At 33.9% G+C, this 21936-nt stretch overlaps 2 protein-coding genes across 2 annotated transcripts in view; both read left to right on the top strand.

The window, feature by feature from the left end:
- The window catches only part of LOC122318706 (2-methyl-6-phytyl-1,4-hydroquinone methyltransferase, chloroplastic-like), a 49370-nt gene extending 36798 nt beyond the window's left edge, over window positions 1-12572 (top strand). Inside the window, exon 3 of the mRNA XM_043136280.1 lies at window positions 12163-12572. Within this exon, the coding sequence (XP_042992214.1) occupies window positions 12163-12334 (172 nt within the window). The 3' untranslated portion in view covers window positions 12335-12572. The remainder of the gene's footprint in view (window positions 1-12162) is intronic.
- Window positions 12573-14153: 1581 nt separating this feature from the next.
- Window positions 14154-17524, top strand: LOC122318527 (calmodulin-like protein 11). The gene is made up of 4 exons (XM_043135959.1): window positions 14154-14380; window positions 14828-14985; window positions 15138-15215; window positions 17094-17524. The coding sequence occupies exons 1-4, from the start codon at window positions 14305-14307 to the stop codon at window positions 17226-17228; spliced, it is 447 nt and encodes a 148-aa protein (XP_042991893.1). The 5' UTR covers window positions 14154-14304; the 3' UTR covers window positions 17229-17524.
- Window positions 17525-21936: the final 4412 nt, after the last annotated feature.

Below are 21936 nucleotides of genomic sequence, written 5' to 3'. Positions count from 1 at the left end.
TTAGAAAAATCATCTTAATTTTCTTCTATAGTTTTTAAGGCAATAAACTTATATTTTCTTGCTTGAGGAAGCGAAGATTCATACGTTTGTAAAGAACCTACTGGTTCTTCTACCCTTATTGCATCAAGATCTTTACTTTCTTCAATAGCGATAACTTTGGGTCGAAATCTTTCAAGTAAAGACCTTAGAATTTTCCTCACAATCCTTGAATCCTCCACCTTCTCGCCGAGATTAAACTTGGAATTCACAATATCATTCAGTTTGGCATAAAAATCATTAAAATTTTCGTCGTTCAACATTTTAATCTTTTCAAATTTTGAGGTTAGCATTTGCAATTTCGAATTTTTTACTATTCTTGTGCCTTCATGTGTAACATCCAAAATATCTCAAACTTCTTTAACAATTTCACACATGGAGATTCTTTTAAATTCTTCGGAGGATACCGCCATGAAAATAGCGTTAAGTCCTTTGCTATTCAAATTGCAATTGTTGATTTCATCTTTTGTCCAAGTATCTATAGATGTCTCGGGTTTAGTCCATCCTCGTTCAACCAAATGCATACACGTTCATCCAAAGACTTGAAAAAAGCTCTCATACGAACTTTCCAATAAGCATAGTTTTCCCCATCAAAGTATGGTGGAACGTATAATGACGTCGACATGATCTACAAGGGCACGGATCACACTCGAATGAGTGAACCATGCTCTGATGCCAATTGAAATTTCCAATGTACTCCTGTAAAACCACGAAATTGTCTACCAATTTCCTTGAACAAATAAGTTAGATCTCAATTATCAAGATTATGAAACGAATCAAATACTTTAAAATAAATAATCAAACTTACAAGACACAACGATTGGTTACAAAGGAAAACCTTTTAAAGAACTCTTTAAAGGTAAAACCCTATGAGGCAGCTAAACCCAGAAAAGTCAATCTTATTATTTGAAGAACAATTACAAGCAATAATCAATTATAAAATCTTTGCAATTCGACTCTCTTACTTGCCTAAACAAACGACCAGTTTGTCTTCTACCGCAGTAGCAGCCAGAACCTCTAGCGATCTTCAAATGTTGACTTCCCTTCTAGAACTTCAGAGGCTGAAATCCAATCGATGTTCCTTCACACTCAAAGCATGATCACACTCAAGAAGATATGAAAAAAGCCATGAAAATTCTCAAGTGAATTTTCTCTCATAAATGCTCAGAATATCCTCTCTGAAATTCGTGACTCAAAGTCCTTAAAAAGATACAAAACCGAATCCCTTTAAATAGAAAGTCTGGAAAGAGTTCTAGTCGCAGTAGGACTCTGCTGACGGTTAGCAACAGACGCGAAAATGTGTTCCGATGGACTGCTAACATTTCGCGATAATATCTTTTGTTATTGACCAAACTCTATTCAGCTTTCTTCTTAATAAATACCAATCTTTCAGAACTCAATTTTAACCTCAAAGACTTATCTAAACAACACCTAAGACTTCTAGATAAACTCAATATTGTTTAAATACAAATCAATACTTATTTTACATTCATCCAAATTTAATCAAAGAATGATAAGATAAACCTTATCATTCATCTAAATTTTATCAAATAATGATAAGATAAACCTTATCATTTAGTCACCTAATCCTAGCTAATTTTTGCCTTTACAATCTTACTTCTAATATATTCATAACATCATCCTAAGATCAACCATGCTTTAAATCAAACTAAAGTCACCAAAAGCACAAAATAATACTTGGAGTTTTTGGTTTTACACTTAGTCCAAAAACAGAAACTTTTTTCTTTACTAGCTTTGATCAATCTCTTAATCTAGGCTTAAAAAGATGAGATCTTTAAACTAAAACATCACATGGTTTAAAAATGTGTTCTAAAGAAGATACAGTCATCAAACTTAAAATCACATGGCTAAAAATCAATAAAACATGGATTTAACCCAAAAAATCAAATCTTGGGCCTAATCGAAATCCTCTTGCATACAAAAATCATATCTTTGAAACTAATAATAAATATCTTCAAAATAACATCCTAAAATGAAAATAAGAGACTTAGGATCATCATATAAAAATATCAAAGTCTTGAGTAGGATCAAACCACGAAATATTCAAACTTTCTCACAATAAAAAATGTTTTTCTACTTCCAATTTTCAAGTTTCTAGATCTAAGAAAATCTATTATCAAAAGCTTTATTCATGCAAAAAAACCTCAATTAACACTCATAAACACATGCTAACAACATTTCATAAACGTTTCGGACCAAGATATATCCATTAGCTTGGTCAAAAGTTCCACAACATAACAGACTCTCTAGTTTCACGCCTAGAATGACCTTTACATGGTTAAAAATACTTTTGACTGACCAATGACCATGGAATGAGACTGATAATATTTTTATGGAAACTATACTCAAACATGAATAACTTTTATGAAGGATTCATAATGTAAAAATACTTATAAATGGTCAAAAATCTCCACGTAAAAAATCCAGAAATCTGGACGAGAGAGCTTTTTTGGATTTCTCTCTAAGAATGGGGTGAAGAAGTGATGAAAGAGAAAGAAATGTGTCTTGCACGACTTTAGACTTCTGGAGGTGGGAGATATGGGCTTGAATGACCCTTTATTGGAGGTGGCTATGTGACATAAAGTAGAGAATAGTGAGGAGCAAAGGACTGTCTACAGAAGCTGTGAGGTATGGAGGTAGATGAGGTGGATTCTCCTTCACATAAAGGCACTATTGGGTGCAGCCAAGGGCAGTAGATAGTTTGCATGTGAGGGAGGAACTTCATTAAGAAATTTTGCCAAGGTGGCTAATTTCGTGGGCGTTGGTGGGCATCAACTAAGTGGGCTTCAATTTGTGGGGGTTTGGTTAGGGTTTGAGATGCTATCAAGTCCAAATCTAATTTTTCTTAACCCAATAAAATTTTTAAGATTTAAAAGGTTGGATAATGATGTCATAACAAAAATTTGATAAATTAATAGTATGTAAAAGTGATTTAATCAAGTGATTAAATACAATGCTAGAAATCAGATAAAAATGGGTTTGGAGGCCAACTTTAGGATTTCAGTTTTCAACCAAGTTTTTGAAGTTTCAATTGGATTCCAACTATTTAGGGTCTCGCTAGGGTTGAAACCCCCTTTGGTCTGACACAATCTGCTCGATCAGATGAAAAAAAGAATTGCTTAGGGGGTATGATCTTACATCTTGATTTATTTCACAAATCCATCTAATAGTTCATTTTTGTGCCAAGTGTCTAATTTTATTCATTGTGTGGCTAAGATCTTGCCAAGTGTCCAAATAAAACTTTTCTAACCTAATTTGGACATTTCACACTATAATTTTGAAAACATTACACTTAGTACACTTATTAAGATTACAATTCACTTCGAAAAAATGCATAATAAACTTAGTACTGAAAAATCCTAAATATTCATATTAACTTACAATGAAAATAGTTTAGCAAAACTCAACCCTAAAGTGCCCCTAAAAATAATTTCATAGTTTCAAATTGGCGTTTCGTCCAAAATTATCAAAATAAGTTATTGCGCCATAAAATCCTAAATAATCAATTGAGTCTAGTGGCATAAACCATAACGTATTCTAACATTTATAACTACCTCAAATAATTAAAATCGCAATTCTATCACCATGTGAGTTATAACACTAACTGAGTTGACAGACTAAAGCATGTGCGATTGGACGATTTGTGAAAACTTATGGGGTTTTCATGAGATTCTTAAAATCTGTTAAAATTCCACCATTGAATTTCTAACAGACTGTTACATTACTCATGACATCGGTCATTGGTTTTTGGTTTGTAATGATAAGATTCTTGGTTTCTAGATGGACAAGAGTTAGATGCAAATCACTAATAGATTTGGATCTAGGGAATATGTTGGTTACTTGGATCTGGATCATCAATCTCTAAATTATATATTTTTGTTTGATCGTCTTGCAGATGAGAAAATGGAAAGTTTGGGAGGATGAAACAAGAACACTTGAATATCAGTACACTAATGGTAATTAACGTCTTTCAAACTTTCAAATTTAATTGTCTCCCATGATTTATGGACTCTATAGTATCTTTTGTTTGAAAGCTAGCTACTAATGGCCATCATGGGCTTGATGTTGGTGGTTTATCGACTTGTTGCTTATCTGGCACTACATAGAGTGCAACTCAGGTAAATTTTAGCAGAGGTTCTATTCCACCCAACAAGACAGGTCCAAGAGCTTTCTTCAATTTCTTCTTCATCAACTTAAGAATAATTTGTTAGATAGATGATCATGTCATGACATTTTGGATTCGGATGTATTACCCATAAGGATGACATCCGAACATTGGAGCTCTGTACTCTGTTATGTAACTCAATTCTAAATATTTGTGAGGCTTTCTTCAATAGATTCCTGCCAGTGCATCAACACACAGAGAGAGAGAGAGAGAGAGAGAGAGAGAGAGAGAAGGAATGAATAATTTAGGTAACATTTATTTTTGGAGGACATGATTGCTTCAATAGATCATGACTGCTTTATTTTTTCCTAATTCCTTACTAATTGTGAATTGGCTAACCTTCAAAAGGGGCGTATATTTGTCTATTCTGGATGTTTGGGAGGACATAATAAGTTTTGTGGCATTCTTTTCTATTTGGGTTTACCATGTATTTTGAAAAGTCAATAGTATTGCTGATTCTTTTGGCAAAAGTGGAGCTAGAGGAGCATCATGTCATTATTTTGATCCTTGCAATGTTCTGAATGAAGTGAAGAGCTTCTTTAGGTGTGAGTAAGTTACATGCTGCTACTTGAGATGTAAACAATAATTTGTTACTATGGTATTATGTTGTATACTTGTTTTGTCTAGGTTGATACTGCTCTGGTTTTATTTAGATTTTTTTTATAATCTTCTAAGCATGATTTGATTATTGAATGGTCTATCAATGTTTTAAAGGGATCTCTGTTGGCTCTTATTTTATTAATGTTTCTTATCTGTAGTTTGTGGTTGATTGAGCTGAAATATTGCATGTTTTAGCTATTTAAAACCAATGTATTTTAAATTCTTCATGACACTATTATTGGTTTTAGATGGAAAAATAGTTAATAAGCATAAATATGAGTTGTGATTTTTAATTGATTGATATCATGTTTATGCTTAATTTTATAACTATAATTTAATGGGACAATATTTCCTCACATATATAGTCTATTTTTGATAATCTATTTTTCTTTTAATTTGTATTTGAATGCTATTTTTATCTCTTATTTTCAGTTCAAATAAAATTTACATGAAGAAAGCGGTGTACTTCAACAGTTAAAAAAAAAAAAGACGAAGACTTTTGGTGGAGTATGAACATAAGGCTTGAGGTGGCAACTTCTTGTTATTTAGCTTGACTTTTATGTTGATAAGAGGTGAAGACTGAAAGCTACATTTCGGTGTTGTAAACGTGGTAAGCAGATCAATCAAATATTTGGAAGCTCTCATGTCGGTTGGTGCAGTTAAAGTGGACAGAATTGGAATGAAGATTGCCGTGCTTGACTTGTGGAGAGGGACACTTTAGAAAGTTGGTGGTTATTGTTTATAAGAAGTCGGCTGCAATTGGGATTGGAGGAATCGATACCAACTTGAGGCAGCTATTATATATATATATGTTGCTGAACGGTGCAGTAGGTACGAGAGAGTGGGTGAGTAGAGAAGGAGCCGTGCTTGACTTGTAGAAAGGGAGACGTGCAGAAAAAAAAAAAAAAAAAAAAAAAAAAAAAAAAAAAAAGGAAAGTGTCGTGCCGTGCTTAAATTGCATTAAGGGAGTTATACATCTTCACGTGGGAGTCTAAAGAAGAGAGAGTTGTGTGGTGCTAAAAAAAAAAAAAAAAAAAAAAAAAAAAAGGAAAGAAAGAAAGAAGGCAATCGGTGGGTGTAGGAGTTGAGGGACAGGTTACGTGGGAGATAGAGAGGAGTTGAGGTATGTTGGTCATAAGTAGAGAGAGAGAGAGAGAAGAGATAGTAGAGTCGGTGCATGATTTGCTGGAGTTAAAAGTTGAGAGATCATAATTGGTGGGTGCTGTGTAAGGTCGGTTGGAGAGAGGGAGAGTGAGACGTGGAAGTCTATAGTGAGTGTCAGCTGGGATTAATTTTTCAAAGAAGGACATAGAGATGTACGTGGGGAGTTGAGAGAATTGGAGAGGTAGGAAGTCGGTGAGAGAAAGAAGGAAGTGAGGAGATGTTGTGCTGAGAGTGAGGGGTACGTGGAAGGAAATTGGGTGAGTGAAAGAAAGCAAAGTCGGTGGGTTTATTCTCTAGGAAGAGTCGGTGCATGAGTTGGAGTTGACATATGCTGATTCTTGAATTTTCTGGAGGCAACAGCTGGATTTTATTTTCTTTTTCAGAGGGACATAGAGAGGGAAGTATTGAGAGAAGTAAAGAGGAGGAGTATAAGTGTCAAGCTGGGAATTAAACATTTTGGAGTCAGTCGGCGGGAACATCAGAAGCTGGATTTTTACGGACTGGAGGGAGTTTTTAACTCTATCTTCTCTGCATCTTTGTTTTCTTTGGAGGATTTTTTTTTCTAGTATTGATTGGTGTGTTTTATTTTAATTTTGTAATGAAGAATATTTATGTGATTTCTATCGTACTTGTAATAAATATATTTGGCTAAATTTTCATACTAAGGTTAAAGGTAAAGTTTAATGATTTAAATATTGTTTTCGGATCCACGTAAAATTTATTCTGTGAGCTTGATCGATTGAAGAATTTTATTATTGGATATTTTAATTATCTATATACTCATCTTGATTCATTATGATTTCCGAATACAGTGAATGCTTGAGGAATCCCTGTGGTATTCAAATAGATTTGTAAATGTTTTAATCATCAATCGTTCACGCTCAATCATAAGCGACTATTTTTTCTTGATCTTAAATGCTAAATCTTCCAATTAAACGGAATCATTATTCTAGTTTAATTGAAATAAATCGATCGGAAACAATATCATAAATTATTAAACGAATCCTCAAAACCTTAGTCTTTCTCCATATTAATTCATTTTATCATTTTAGTTTGATTTAGTTATTTTATCAATCTTCATCTGATTGCACGTTTCTTTTAGTAATTTCGTTTCATTGTCTGAATTTATTTTCTTTATCACAAAAGTCAATCCCTGTGGATTCGATCCTGTAAGATACTACAACACCTGTATACTTGCAGGTAAAACTGCACTAAATTTTTGGTTCATTAATTTGAGTCAGAATTTAGGCGCAACAGTGGTCATGTTGTGGAATGCTTATGGTTGTGGAGTTGCTGGATTTACCTCGATTTTCTTGTACATGTGATTCGTTTTTCATTTCGGGATGAGAATGATTTGCCTGTGGTCTAACAAATGGGGAAATGGTGACAATAATGGCTTGGATTCATCAAATAGTCTTGGTTCTACAAAGCTATAGGAAGTAAAATCAACACCTTCTAGAAATATGAGGCATTGTGTATCTTATATACAATTGAAAGAAATAGTTTGGTGGGTTCTTTTGGACCTTCTGCTTTTCTTAATGACATTAGCAAACTTCAACAATAATGCTTATCGTTTATAGATTTTATAAACTTAAAAAATGAAGTGTATATAAATTTTAGATGAGGAATTCAACATTTGACTTATTGAAAAATTTACTATTGGCCAAGAAAAATTTTACTTGCTGGGAATGAAATCTATAAAATTTCAATTAATTCTTCAATGCTTGTGAGAAAAAGACACATTTTATTTATTATGAAGAAGGAAAAGAAGCTCATTTGATATAAGTAGAAAAAAGCCAATACAATTTAAAAAAATGCAACAAAAAAGAAAAAAAAATTGTGAATAGAGGTGGTCAGAAGTATTTGTGACGATTTTTTATACTGAAATAGTAAAATATTTTTAGTCATAAATACATATTTTCAGCGAACATAAGTCGCCAGAAATAAGCTTATTTGTTGTAGTGTAACTAGTTTACCAACAAATAATGTGTTGAAAATTTTGGAGAGTACAAACTTATTGTGTAATCGCTTAGTTGTATTGAATGGTCCTGTGTGTACAAGTATAAAACTTTTATAGTAATCATACCTGTAAAACTTTTAGGCTACGTTTGGATCCTTGAATGAGATCAGCTCCTCTCAGTTGGATTTTATTTTAAATTTATTTTAACATCAAAACACACAAACTTATCTTATATGGAAATAACTCAACTAGGCTTACACTATTGTATTATGGAACATGTCAGTGACAAAATGTCAAAGATTCCTGACTTCCTCTCTCTCTTTCTCGTGTTTTTCCTTCTATATGATGGAACAATGAAGGTGGGTGAGTATATTTTTTATTTTTCTCCTGCACAATATCTTTGTAGTACTTATTAAATAATATGTACATAAATAATGGAATAAAATGTGGGCATGATAGTGTTGTCTTTTTATTTTCAATTTTTTTAATTTTTTTTATAAATTTCTAATAAGAAAAAGTTTGCATATAAAATGTAGTAGAAAATATTGTAAAACTAAAAACAAAATTAGCAACAAGAATTTAACATGGTTGAGAAAACCTCTCCTATTAGCAACATCTAAAAAAGAGGTTGAGCTATCCGTTGTGAATAAATTACGCATACTAAAATAATTCATTGAGTGTGAAACTGACCGTCACATGGACAAGGGCCTCATAGTCATTCACTCACAACAAAAAATTATATTTTACGGGAATTTATGTTTGATTTTTGCTATTTATTACTAAAAGATTTAATAAGTTAATTATCTAATTATTATAATAACTTTTCAATTATTAGTGAGACTCGTATTTTTTTAATTTTTCATAAATACATATAAATTTATTTTAGATAGATTTCATAAAATTTACTCTACTATTTCAACTTATTACTATTTATAAAAAATTAAACTCATATCAACTTAACTCAACATCTAAATATAACTCTTATTATAAGAAAATTAATTATTTACAATTAGTTAATTCTAACGAAATAATTATTTTTAATTAAAATTAATCATAAATAATCTTATAGTTATAAATAATTTAATTACAAAAATTTAATTTTCTTGTAATGCGTATGATATTGAGGCCGATAGCAGATAAAAAGGACTAGGCTGCGCCACAGGTGAAGTACTAGGGCAATTTAGTTGACTTCTTACCCTGAGGGGAAATGTTACACAACCTCCCAACATACTACACTCCACTTTTTTTTAATTTTTTAATTTTTTTTTAATATATTTTTTTAATTTATTCTTTTTAAATTAATTTAATTCTTTTATTCATTATTTATATATTAAATATTTAATAAAAAATAAAATAATAAAAATTAAAAAAAAATATAAAATGTGGGGTGTTGAGAAGTTGTGAAGATTTTTTCTTTATTTTGAGAACATGGTAGCTAGCTAGGTATATATTGGTGGATGTAACACGGGACCAATCCCGACAAGAACAAAAAGTTTTTTTTGTTTTTCATTTATTTATTTATTTTCTTTTTTATTTTTTTATTTATTTTCTTTTTTATTTTTTTATTTATTTTTAACAATATTTTATTAAATTTTTAACTTTCATCTCACTTTATCTTAACTAAACATCCAAATGGCATCTTAATTTGATTTCCTTACGAAACTGTTATGTTACTAGAGTTTTCTTAATTTGCTTGTGAAATTGTCATGCTGTGTAATTTATAAATGGCTCGACCAAAAGGGTACAATTATTTTCCATGAATTGGATTTTTATATTTTGTCGCTATTCATGAAGAACATTTTGTGGGGATTTTCAAGTATCTGATCCAGGATTTTTCGCTGCAAATAACCCATTTATCTTGTATTGGATTACAGACGATATGGATTGGAAGGACGAAATTCGTCGTCGGGAAAGCAAAATAAAGTTCTTATGTTATTTTAAGAAATAGAGAATACAAGAATGTCAAGAATTTTGATAAAGAAAAATAAAATTGGCGAGATGAAACTGCAAAGAATCTTGGGGATTTGTCAATTAAGAGCAATACTACCTGCATGCTAGCACTCTGCACCCTATATAATATCTCACTATGTAAAATCACACTTTTCATCACTCTTAAGTTATATTTGGATAGTGAGTTGAGATAAGATAAGATTAGTTGAGATGAAAGTTAAAAGTTGAATAAAATATTATTATAATATTATTTTTTAATATTATAATTTTAAAATTTGAAAAAATTAAATTATTTATTATATTTTGTGTAGAAATTTATGAAAATTATTATGATGAGATGAGATGAGATGGGTTGAGAGCTCCTCTCAATCCAAACTTAGATTATTAATTGTTTTTAATAAAAAATTAAAAAATTTATTTGTAATGTCACCTAATGGATAAAAACTATAAACACAGAATGAGTGTAATATATAAAGTTTTCCTCTGTGCCCCAAACATACACGAACTATCTGGAGAAGTGTTGCAATTCTAGTGCTAATTAAGGGTCTATTTGGTAATACAATTATTCTCATATATTTTCAAATATTTCCTTTCCAAATATTACTCAAACATAAAATATTTTTCAATTTTAAATTTTTAACTTTTTTATCTAATCATTACCTAATTATCATAAATTTCTCAAACTCCCAAACAAACATTAAAAATAATACTATTTTTAAAAATGTCAGGAAAAAAATTAAAAAATCATAATATTCAAACAATTTTTTTATTTTATAATTTTTTATTCAACTTTTTCTTTCTCATTTCAACACAATCAAATATTTTAACTTAAAATATTTTATCACTATTCATAAATATATATATATATATTGAGATATTCTAAGAAATCAAACGATCTCTAAGTTCGTGCCCATCATGGTTATTGGCAATAAATATATAGAGTGACCATTTCTGTTAAACTATCTCTATTTACAATAAAAGAGTTAGTTTAAAATTTTATGTGAACATGGACCAAAATGCCCCTTTACAAATTCAATGTTAGACTGAAACACCCTTTCTACAAATGCTAATCCAACCAAAATGCCCCTGCAAGAGACCCCTAGCTACATATCCAAATGGACTAAAATACCCCTACAACAAATTAAATTAGATTGAAACAATGTTGACCCAAATCAAGTTGGAATCTCTAGAACTATCGACAACTAAAAATCTCCAGAACCATACAAGAAATCTCCACAAGCAAAAACCATAAATCTCTTGAAAAACTTACCAACGGAAGCATCTAAGAGATCCCATGGTGGAGTCAACCCAATGACCTAAGACAAAGTTTAGAGATCCCAGGAGCTTAGTGTGAACTACGTTACACCCAACCCAACCCATGACATCGTGGACCCAATGACCCACGAGACAGTTAAGAGATCCCAAGACAAACTTGACCTAGTGACCCACGGGACCCCTAGACCATGGTAGCATCAACCCAATGATCCATGGCAAAGTTAAGAGATCCCAAAACCACGATGCAACTCACAGCCATGGTAAAGATGGATAACGGCACCCACAAGCATATAAAGGATGGACCATGTAGCAATCCACATTAGAGATGGACATTGCGATATTGAACTGCGTCAACGTGACCCCCTGAGCACTTTTGTTGCCTATTGTGCTTGCCAAGTTCCTAGGTGATGAGTACTTTTTGGTCGACCTCCAGGTCAAACACTTTGTTAGCCCCTCCATTGTGCTTGCACTGGGGGTAGCATTTTCCAACGTGTGCTACACTTTTGCTTGCCCCTAGACGAACCTTCATGCTCATCCACGAGGCATTTCCTTCACCAGTGTTCGCCTCAAGTTTGATCTATTATTGCTGGCCCCAAGGTTTGAGTTATTGCTGCTCGCCCTGAGGTTTGAGCATTCTTTGCTCGCCCAGGGTGAGGAGCTCTTTTTGCTTGCTCTAGGGTGAGAGCACTTTTGGTTCTTGGCACTTTTATTGGCCCCTCCACCCAAAGGAGCACTTTTGCTCGCCCTTGGTCAAGCCCTCATGCTCTGTCATGGTGCACGTCGAGGAGTCAAGCATTTTTGCTCTTCAAGGGGGCTAGCTTTGTTTCTCCTCATGATGCTCACCTCGGGTACGACCCCCCAGGTTGGTCACTTTTGCTTGCCCCCCTACGGTGCTCGCATCAGAAGAACACTTTGCCATCTTGTACTTGCCTTGGTAGCGAGCACCATTACTCTTTATAGCACTTGCTTGGGTTCAAGCTAATGTTACTTGCCCCCAAGTTCGAGTAAAATTTGCTCACTTGGGGTACAAGCTCTCTTTGCTTGCCCCAATATTTGAGGCGGTGAATAGTTTTGCTCACCTTTTTGGCTGTGGGTGCTTTTTCTCACTCATCCATCACCTCGAGCTCTTTTGGTTGCCCTTTCTAAATCTTTATGCTTGTTAATGGTGCTCATTGTGGCGAGCACTACAGCTTTTCACAAACTTTTGCTTTCCTTGTGTGTGATCTGTTGTTGTTCGTCCAAGGGTTCAAGTTGTCTTTACTCACCCTGAGGTGTGAGCACTCATTGCTCTCCCTTAGGTTTGAACACTCTTTGCTGAGTACCCCTGAGTTTTAGTAGTTTTGCTTGCCTTGGAGTGTGAGCATTCTTTGCTCGCGAGTGCAAACACTTTTATTTGCCTTATGTCCGAGATGTTGTTGATTGCCCTAAGTCCAAACGCTCTTTGCTTGCCCCAAGTTCCAAGCGCTCTTTGCTCACCTTTGGGTTCAAGCAGTTTTGCTCATCCCGAGGTCCGAGGACTTGTCTTCTATGGTGATGTTTTGAAATCATCACTTCTTCTTTTATTTTTTATTTTTTTAATTTCAAATCATCTTTATATAAAAGGGAGTCTGGGATGTTCGCCTCCTACTAGTAAATTTAACAATAAAAAAAAATTGAGGATTTCGGCATTGTTTGGTTACCAAGTCTAGTCCAACTCAACTCAACTCATCTAATTATTATAATTTTTTCAACTTCCAACACAAAATATAATAAAAAATTCAAAATTTTTAAATTCCAATTCAACTTTTTTAAATTTTAAAATAATAATAATATTAAAAAATAATATTTTAAATTTTCATCTCAACTCAACTCACTATTTAAACTGGGCCTTAATCTATTTATACTGTTTTTATAACCAGAAATTTTTTCGGCAAAAAAATTCCAAAACCTAATACTAAATGAGTATTTCAGTCAATCATTTAAATACATTATCAAACTTCAAGGCTAGTACTGCTTTCAATATCTATTTAGTGCAGCGTTATGTTGAGACTTTTTCTCGGTAGCCTGCTTCGTTTGAAAAATTAGAATCGCTCGAAAACGACGAGTTCACGTGACCATTTAATATTGAATAAATGGTCTATTATCGTCACTTTCATTTTTTTTTTTTTCCTAGATCGTCACTTTCATTTATGCAAGAAATCTATGATCTTTCACTTTCATTTATATTATTGTAAGTATATTTTTTTACCGAATCATATGATTCAAATAGTTTAGGGCGCTTAGATCCTATGAAAAAAATCACTTGTATGTGTTATATTATGAAAATGAATGGACGAGATCTATTGAGATGATTAAATGAGTAAATCACGTCCTTCCAATTTTTAACCCAACTTATTCAATGATATTTTCACTAAAATATGACCCCAACTACTGCATGTTTGATCCACATAATTAACTTTTATCATTTTTCAACACGACCATTCATCTTTCAAATGGGTTTTTTATATTCTTAAATTCAATTTATAAGTCGGTGTGGAGTACACACATGGGATGCATATACCGTTAATGTAGCAAGATTTAATTTTTCTTTTTTTAAAGTTACAAATTTAAATCTTGTAAATTAAATCGTGCCACATTAATACTAATGTAGATTGTATATTTTCTAGATTGACTCCAGAATAAAATAATTACTCATTTATATTCAAACCAATGAGTATATTCAACCCCAAGAATTATTAAGTACTAGAGCGTATCCTTTTTCCGAGTTCAAATAAAAAGATGCAAATCAAAGTCATGGTCGTGTTGACAATAAGATTAAGGCTCATGGTCGATAGGAGGCCAGCCATAAATATAATATAGAAATTTCTATTGTTGAGCCATTGATCCAAGACTCAGTACTTCTTCTAGAAAATCTCCAAGACTCCAAGGCTGAATGGGAATTTCTCGCACGCGTGTTTGACCATTACAATATTATATATTTCATACTGCATGCTTTGAATGGAGAAACTTATATCTTATATATACTCCAAAACCCAGTTTTAATAAACCATTCTTTCTTGAAAACCCCAGCAGTTTCCTCCCCTTGGAAATTAAGCAGCAGCTCTGTGTCTCTCAGTTGATTACGTACAGTATCAAAGCTTTAAACCCAGCTAGCATGGCAGACAAATTGACAGAAGATCAGGTGGCAGAGTTCCGAGAAGCCTTTTGTCTCATTGACAAGGACTCGGACGGTGTGTTTCTACCAATCATCTCTCTGTTATTAGTTCTTGATATTGTGTGTAATGCATGGTTCATCGTTTTACGATCAATATTTGGCAGTACTTTAGGAATTCTATATTTGAGATAGGCGATTTTGGCCTTTGAATTTTCAATAGCACGTATGCACGCACGCCCAGCAAAATTCATAGAATGAAATCTTCAAGCGAATACTTCAAAAATACCCATAATGAAAATCCCCTTAAATTCCTTACCGATATTCTCAATTGGAAAGAGATAAATATATGAAATGAGTTCCACAATATTTATTGAGTATTTGATATTATTAAAAAACGCGGGCATGCATGCACCAGAAATGACGCTGTATGACTAGTCACTTCATGCACCAGAAACAATACATACGTTTTGTTTGGTTCATAGGCTCTGTTTGACTTATTCTGATTTGTATATATATGCTGTAGGGTACATTACTATGGAGGAATTGGCAACGATCATTCAGTCATTGAATGAAAACCCCACAAAAGAAGAAGTTCGAGACATGATTGGTGAAGTTGATGCTGATGGAAATGGGACCATAGACTTTGAGGAATTCTTGAATATTATGGCAAGAAAAATGAAGGTATGTACGTTGCAATATTATAATATATAGATGTCCATGTTATATAAATATTTTACAAGGGAAATTATTAATTTTAATTTGGAGGTTTGTCTTATCTTTATAGCTTCTTAAATATTTGTTAGATGATGTTGATGAGGATATGATTCTACTAGGAAAATGTTGCCGATGAGCTAAAAGAAGCCTTCAAAGTTTTTGACAGGGATCAAGATGGATATATTTCAGCTAATGAGGTAAGGCTTGCCTGCGTTGAACATATAAAACGCTCTTGATCTCTCTGTTTTCTCTTACACTTTGATCTCTTGGGTGTATCAATCCAAAATCCACCAACAGTCCTCACGCGTTCGAGCGTACTAACGTACGCTAGCTAGCAATATTTCATAATTTTATTGTTAATCCTCACTTATGATTAGGAACAAATTTACCCAAAGATAAAATATGAAAGACAACAAAAGTTGTCTGCAAATGACTTCCACATTTTTATTAACCTTTACGCCTCTCACACTCCTCTCTTATCTGCCTTTCCTCTGTATGTACTCAATTTGTTTCTTATCTTGAAAACTTAGGTCATGAAGCTGACACAATGATATTAAAAATATTATTGAGTTATTTTTTTAGATTTATTTTTATGTTCTTTGACGTATATTATGGCTTTTCACGTCATAAGAATTCCTGATCACGAACCATGGGACATGTGTAACCTTTCCCACATATATAATCACTTAACTCTCAACTTGGAATTCAATTCAACCAAAATATTAAAAAAAAACCTTAGTACAGCTGCAGTTCACCCAAAATTCCTCTAAGTTAGGCCAGTGCAATGACCCACCCAAGTAATATATTGGCCCGACCTGAGGTGACCCGTGACCCAGACGCATCAGAAACAATCCGACTAGACCCGTAATGGTTCGGGTCGGGTAAAACTATCGGTTTTTAGATTTATATTTTTCCTCATCTCCCTGCTTCTCCCTTTCTCACGTAGAGCCGCCTACTGCCTTACCACAACTGCGCATTGCTTGTGCTCCAATCCGGTACACCCACAAAGATGCTCGCCCTCTCACCCATCTTGGCACTGGCACCACCCCCAAAGCACACCAAGCGCAGAGCCCCAAAATGTCTCGGAGTCTACTTCACCCCTGGGTTCCCTTCTTTTCTCCCCAAAGATGCCGATAATTTCAGGTCAACTTATCGGATAATTGTATAATGAGTAGTTGTATGAAGCCATTGATACGGAGCAAGAAAAGTCCAGTGGTTCTTCTCCATAGTTTTGACAGAGAAATTTGGAGCATGAGAAACGAAACATGCCTCAGCAAATCGACTTGATCTTGGAGCTTTGGCCGAACGATGATGGTGAACAGCAAAGGAGAATGCTGATGGAGACTACGACAGAGAATAGTGATGGAGAATGCCACTAGCTAGGGTTTCTGTAGGCAGCTGAAGTGTTTGCTTGGAGTACTCGATTGCTTGGAGACACGATCGAGGAGAGAGAGAGACTCTGTTGCTTGAGGCGTGATCAAGGAGAGAGAGAGACTCGGTTTCTGCAGGCGTGATCGAGGAGGGAGAGAGAAAGAGAGAGAGGTCTACGTTTTCTGAAGGGAGATACGGCCTACGGGTATGGTTAAATGCTTCGGTTTCGCCCGTTATAATAATTGGATGACCCGCTTCTGATTTTAACCCGCTTTTATCGCACTGGTAGGGTCAGGCCTATCGGTTTGAGCGGGCCAGGCTCATTTTTGCACAGGCCTACTCTAAGTTGTGCCCTTCAAGTATTGGTTCATTCTCCATGGTAATGAGAAAAGACCACAACAAGCTTCCCCCGTTCATTTCTAGCAAACCCTCTCCTAGCACGCACGTACAGTTTCACATTTCTATAACATTCACCCGGCCATATTGAGTTTAGCCTGTTTGGGAATATACTGTTCTTAAGTAGTTTTAGATATTTTCAAATGAATGTCAATGTGAACATGACATAAAAGTATCTCCATTAATAATGATTAATTTGTTCGGGCTTTTATTTCAGCTTCAAATTATGAATTTGAACATGGCTGCCATAATCAGTTATTACCATATATACCTACCTTGACTAAACAAAGACACTTTTTGTTATGTAGCTGAGACATGTAATGATAAATTTGGGGGAGAGATTGACAGACGAAGAGGCTGAGCAGATGATTAAAGAGGCTGATTTAGATGGTGATGGTCAAGTCAGCTATGAAGAGTTTGCAAGGATGATGATGCTCAGTTGATTTAAAACGTAATAAAAATAGAGTCATGAATGTTTAATGCCCCCATGCCTTTCCTTTCGTTAATGCTAGTGATTTCAATTTGAAAGTACGCTTGCCACATGTTTTAGAATTAGTTTGAATGAAAATTTAGTAAGTAAACTTGATAAAAAGTAGAGTTTGTGTAAACCTCCCTCAATGTTTTCATGCAGAGGCGTATTAAGAAGCTAGGAAGATTACAATCTGTGCAAGCATTGTAATTTGCATAAACTTATGAATGGTTTTAGATGGATCAATCAAGTCTATGTGATTACATAAAAGCAATTCTACAAACTAATGTGGTTTAACGTGATTTGTCAAATTATAAAGTTAATTTTATTATAAAGTGAAATCTAACAGATTAAATAAAATTACGTCAGTTTGTGAGATTACTATTGTATAATTTTTTTATTTTTTTAAATGTAGCACTCCTCATGTGATTAATGCATAATAAATATAAAAATTGGTAAAGAAAAAATGTATTAGAGATTCGAAAATTTCAAATTTGATACTCATTTATCACTAAATCTTCTAGTCCTCAATCCATTTGTAATGAGCTTATAAGGAGTGTGTGCTCCTTAGTCGTTGGAAAACAAAAAATAAAAATAAAATAAAGTTCTTTTCATGCATCCACATGCAAATAGAAGAACAAAAGAAAAAAACAGTTCGCTAATTCAAAGTTCATGGCTTGGAGAGCTAGCCTTGGTACTCATACATATAGTACATGAAAAAGAAAAAATATCTTTTGTAAAAAGAAAAAGGTCTTTAGCCCTTTCTACTAGAACTATTGTGGACGGCATGCGCGAGCCAAATGCTTGATTTCACGAACCCTGACACATCCTTTGGCCAGCTCAGTTTCAACCAATGGTCCTCGATCAGGCCAGCTTCACTTCAACCAGTGGTCCTTAAAGCAAAGCTCTAGTCCTTAGGATTGGTCCATTTTGCAAAGCACTGGTCCCTGGACCAATGCTCTCGATGTACGCACTAGTCCCCGAATCACTGTCATTTGTCACACGCACTGCTCCCCGAATCACTGTCATTTGTCACACGCACTGCTCCTCAATCCAGTGCACCATGAGCATGGTCCTTGGATCTGAGCTCCTCCCTACATCGACAACGCCAGACGACGTACTGCACTAGTCTATTGATGAGTATAGGTGATTGTGTTATCGCTAGTCAGGTGATACAGGTGATGCCAATGAGTCATGACTAGTCCGTGGAACAGCGCAAATTGGATGGCATTGACTCTAAGGACCAGGGCAATGTGCACCATTTGTACATGACCGGAGGGTAGCATCATTAGCCTCAGGCTTCTTGAGGCTTAAGTTTTAGGAAAGCTAGGATATCACTCTATTTAGGGTTTTTATTTATTGAAGGTAGTTAATTAGGGTAAGAAGTAGAACTTAGGCTATGAGGCTAATTGTGTCTATTGGTTGGAGATTTATTAGTCGGTAGATAGAATTGGACCTAGAATTAGATTTTGATTTAGGGAGGAGTGTTCGCCGGCCCATTAGGAGCTGGGCAAGCTCAAAGATTTCTTTGCCAAAACCCACAAATAGCCCATAAAGCCAAACCCACTAAAGCCCTAGCCAAATCCCCCTGCATAGTCCAATTCCAAGTCACATTCAAATTTCAACTCTGCTCAAAACACAACTCTTAATGCTAAGTTTAGATGTTAAATGAGTTGAATTGAGTTATGAATAATAGTATTTTGTGGATTTTATTGAGATGTGTTTAATTTTTTAGGTTGAAATAAGTCTTAACTTTTTTATGTGAAGTTAAAACAATAGTAAGTTTCATCAATAATTAATTTGAGATGAGTTGAGTTTAATTTAACAGACAAATGAGCAACTATAACTCCTACCTATTTCAAACTCTATCCTCAACTAAGAATCCCTAGGCTTGCCACCCCTATATCCCTAGTTTCCCCACATTATAAAACCAAATAAGCCTCATTCTTTTCCCCCTAAACTGAATCCCTAGCCCTCACGCACCTTACCTCAATACACAAACCTGTTAAGCACTGAAGTCAAGCCAATTCAACCCTAGTAATTAAGCAATGCACCTCCACCACTCATTGGAGCAAGCTTCCGCCCTCGGTAACGCCCTTCTCTTTCTCTTTTGTTAAGGGATTTGGTTGTTGTTATTATAGCTTAAGGGAGGGAAAGAAGGATAGGTGATAATGCCATGAATTCATAGTTGTGATACTTAAATTAAGATTCAGTTTTATGAACGAATAGAGTGTGTGCTTGTTGTGGTTGATCTTATTGTACTATATTGCATGGATATGCACGGGTTGTACAAAGAATATGTGTTAATTGATGCAGTGAGTGATTCAATGTATGTTAGAGATCATTCCACGCGACCCACGGCTAAGATGTTTTAATTGCATGGACAAGCTTGTACCAAGTGATCATTGGTATTTCGGGCAGCATATATATAGTATATATATAGAATGATAGTCATTAGAAGGGGAAGCACCAAGTCGAACTCATCTCGATCTCCCCCTTGATGCTCTACGTAGATGACTTTAGGTTGATCATATGCAGGTTAAGAATGATATGAATTAGATTGGCAAAGGCAAGGTGTGGTAAGTTATGAACTTTAAAGACTAGTTGATCATATGGATTAAATGAATAGTCACAAATTGAGCATGCCTTGTAGCTAGGTTTGAACGTAGAATGATATATTCACTAAATGGCAACATATAATTGCATGCAATAAGGTGGTATGTGAGAAAGGTTACAAATTTCATGAGTATCAATAAGAGATAGTTCGGGAGTATAGATGATTATGCAATGATCAGAAGATCAAGGCATTGGCTACATACATGCCATGGTTTGATCTCTAAGATGAACATAGGCTTGCTGATTTTGGGAGTGCATTAGTATTAGTGATGGATGGATGTAATATATATGATAGGATTTTATCATGTTAGCTAGCTTGAGGAGTCAAGTCGGCTAGAGTACATGTAAGTTAGGCTTTATAACGATATTGATAGTTCAAGGAAAATGGGTAATGTGAGATTGCGTGAAGTGACATGGCGGTAGAGGAATGATTAAAATGATTACTGTGGAGTCATAATTATAGGCTATTATTGTTTATGGACTCGTTAAGGTACTTTTATGTTAAAAGGCTCTAAGTGAGAACATGATGAAGGAAAGTGAAGGATTAATGGGTTGTTTAGATACTACAAATATATCATAATATTTTAAATAGTAATAAAATTGTGAATAACAATCAAATAGTTTGATTTAAGATGTTTTATAAGGTTTTAAGAAATAAGAAAGAAAAATAAATAAAAATATTATAAAGTTGTAATGATTAGATAAAAAAATTAAAAATTAAAAATTAAAAATTGAAAGTACTTTTTATTCCAGTGATATTTGAAAAAGAAATATTTAAGAATACATGAGAATAGTCGTGTTTCTAAACAAGCCCTAAATGGTCATGAGTTGCCTCATTAGGCAAACTTCTAGATTTAAGTTGTCTATGCCTTAAATAGATTCTCATATAACTGCGGGCACAAACACGTGTGAAAAAAATCCTACCCTAATTGATATACATAAAAACACAACCCACTACAATGCAATTATATTCAACTAGGCTTCAATTTGAATAAAAGACAGCAAATTATGCCACCATTAGAATTACATAGAAGAATTCATAGAGATCTAGAGAGAGATTTTTGGGTTCGTTTGGATTCAGAGATAAGATATAATGGTTTTAGATAAAAGTTAAAAGTTGAATAAAATATTGTTAGAATATCATTTTTTAATATTATTATTATTTTGGTATTTGAAAAAGTTGAATAGAGATTTAAAAAAATTATATTGTTTATTATATTTTGTATAAGAGTTTAAAAAAATTATAATAATTAAGTAATATGAGATGAGAAATATGAAATGAGATGAGATAAAACACTCTCTGAATTCAAACGAGTTCTAAGAACTTCCACTGAAGTAAACTTTATATTGAAATAAAGTTATTCAAATATATTGAAATAAATTTAATGTTATATTTAGACTTTATAAAAGTGATTGGTTATGCAAATATACTGAAATAAACACAGCCTCCACTCCTTTGAAATTTACAAACCATTGGTTATTAAGCAAAGTAAATTCATATGATTGAATATTATGTGTTGAATGAAAGGTCTTCAATCAAATTTGTTCCACTTTGTATTGCTGTTTAATTTTATCTTTCCATTTCATTGACACACAAATTCACTATTAATTAATATTGTTAAATCTCATAATAATAATAATAATATTAAAAAATAATAATATAATAATATTTTACTTAACTGTTAATTTCTATCTAAATCCAATATCCAAAACTTCCTAACGCGGCAATGACCAGAACAACAACGTGGCCTTCATCGTCGATCATCTTTCTCCATTCTCACTCGTTTTTCTTCCCAAAACACAAATTATTTCCAACTAATCGTCGGAGGAAGAGTTGTGTAGATGTTGCTAGGGCTGTTCATCCGGGCTGGTTTTTATCCGATCTGGCCCGGAACCCGGAAAATCGGATTTCCGGTTGCGGTTTTCGGCCCGGATGAAATCCGGGTCGGACTCCGCATTTGCAAAACCGGATACATCCGGTCCGGACCTGGGTATGAAACCCGGGTTTGTATAAAAGCTTCAAAAAACCGTAAAGCCTCGTCTCCTGTGACCCGGTCTCCCAACTT

The sequence above is a fragment of the Carya illinoinensis genome, chromosome 8, assembly GCF_018687715.1.
Source record: "Carya illinoinensis cultivar Pawnee chromosome 8, C.illinoinensisPawnee_v1, whole genome shotgun sequence".
NCBI classification, from domain to species: domain Eukaryota; kingdom Viridiplantae; phylum Streptophyta; class Magnoliopsida; order Fagales; family Juglandaceae; genus Carya; species Carya illinoinensis.
This window is presented reverse-complemented; position numbering and strand designations above follow the sequence as displayed.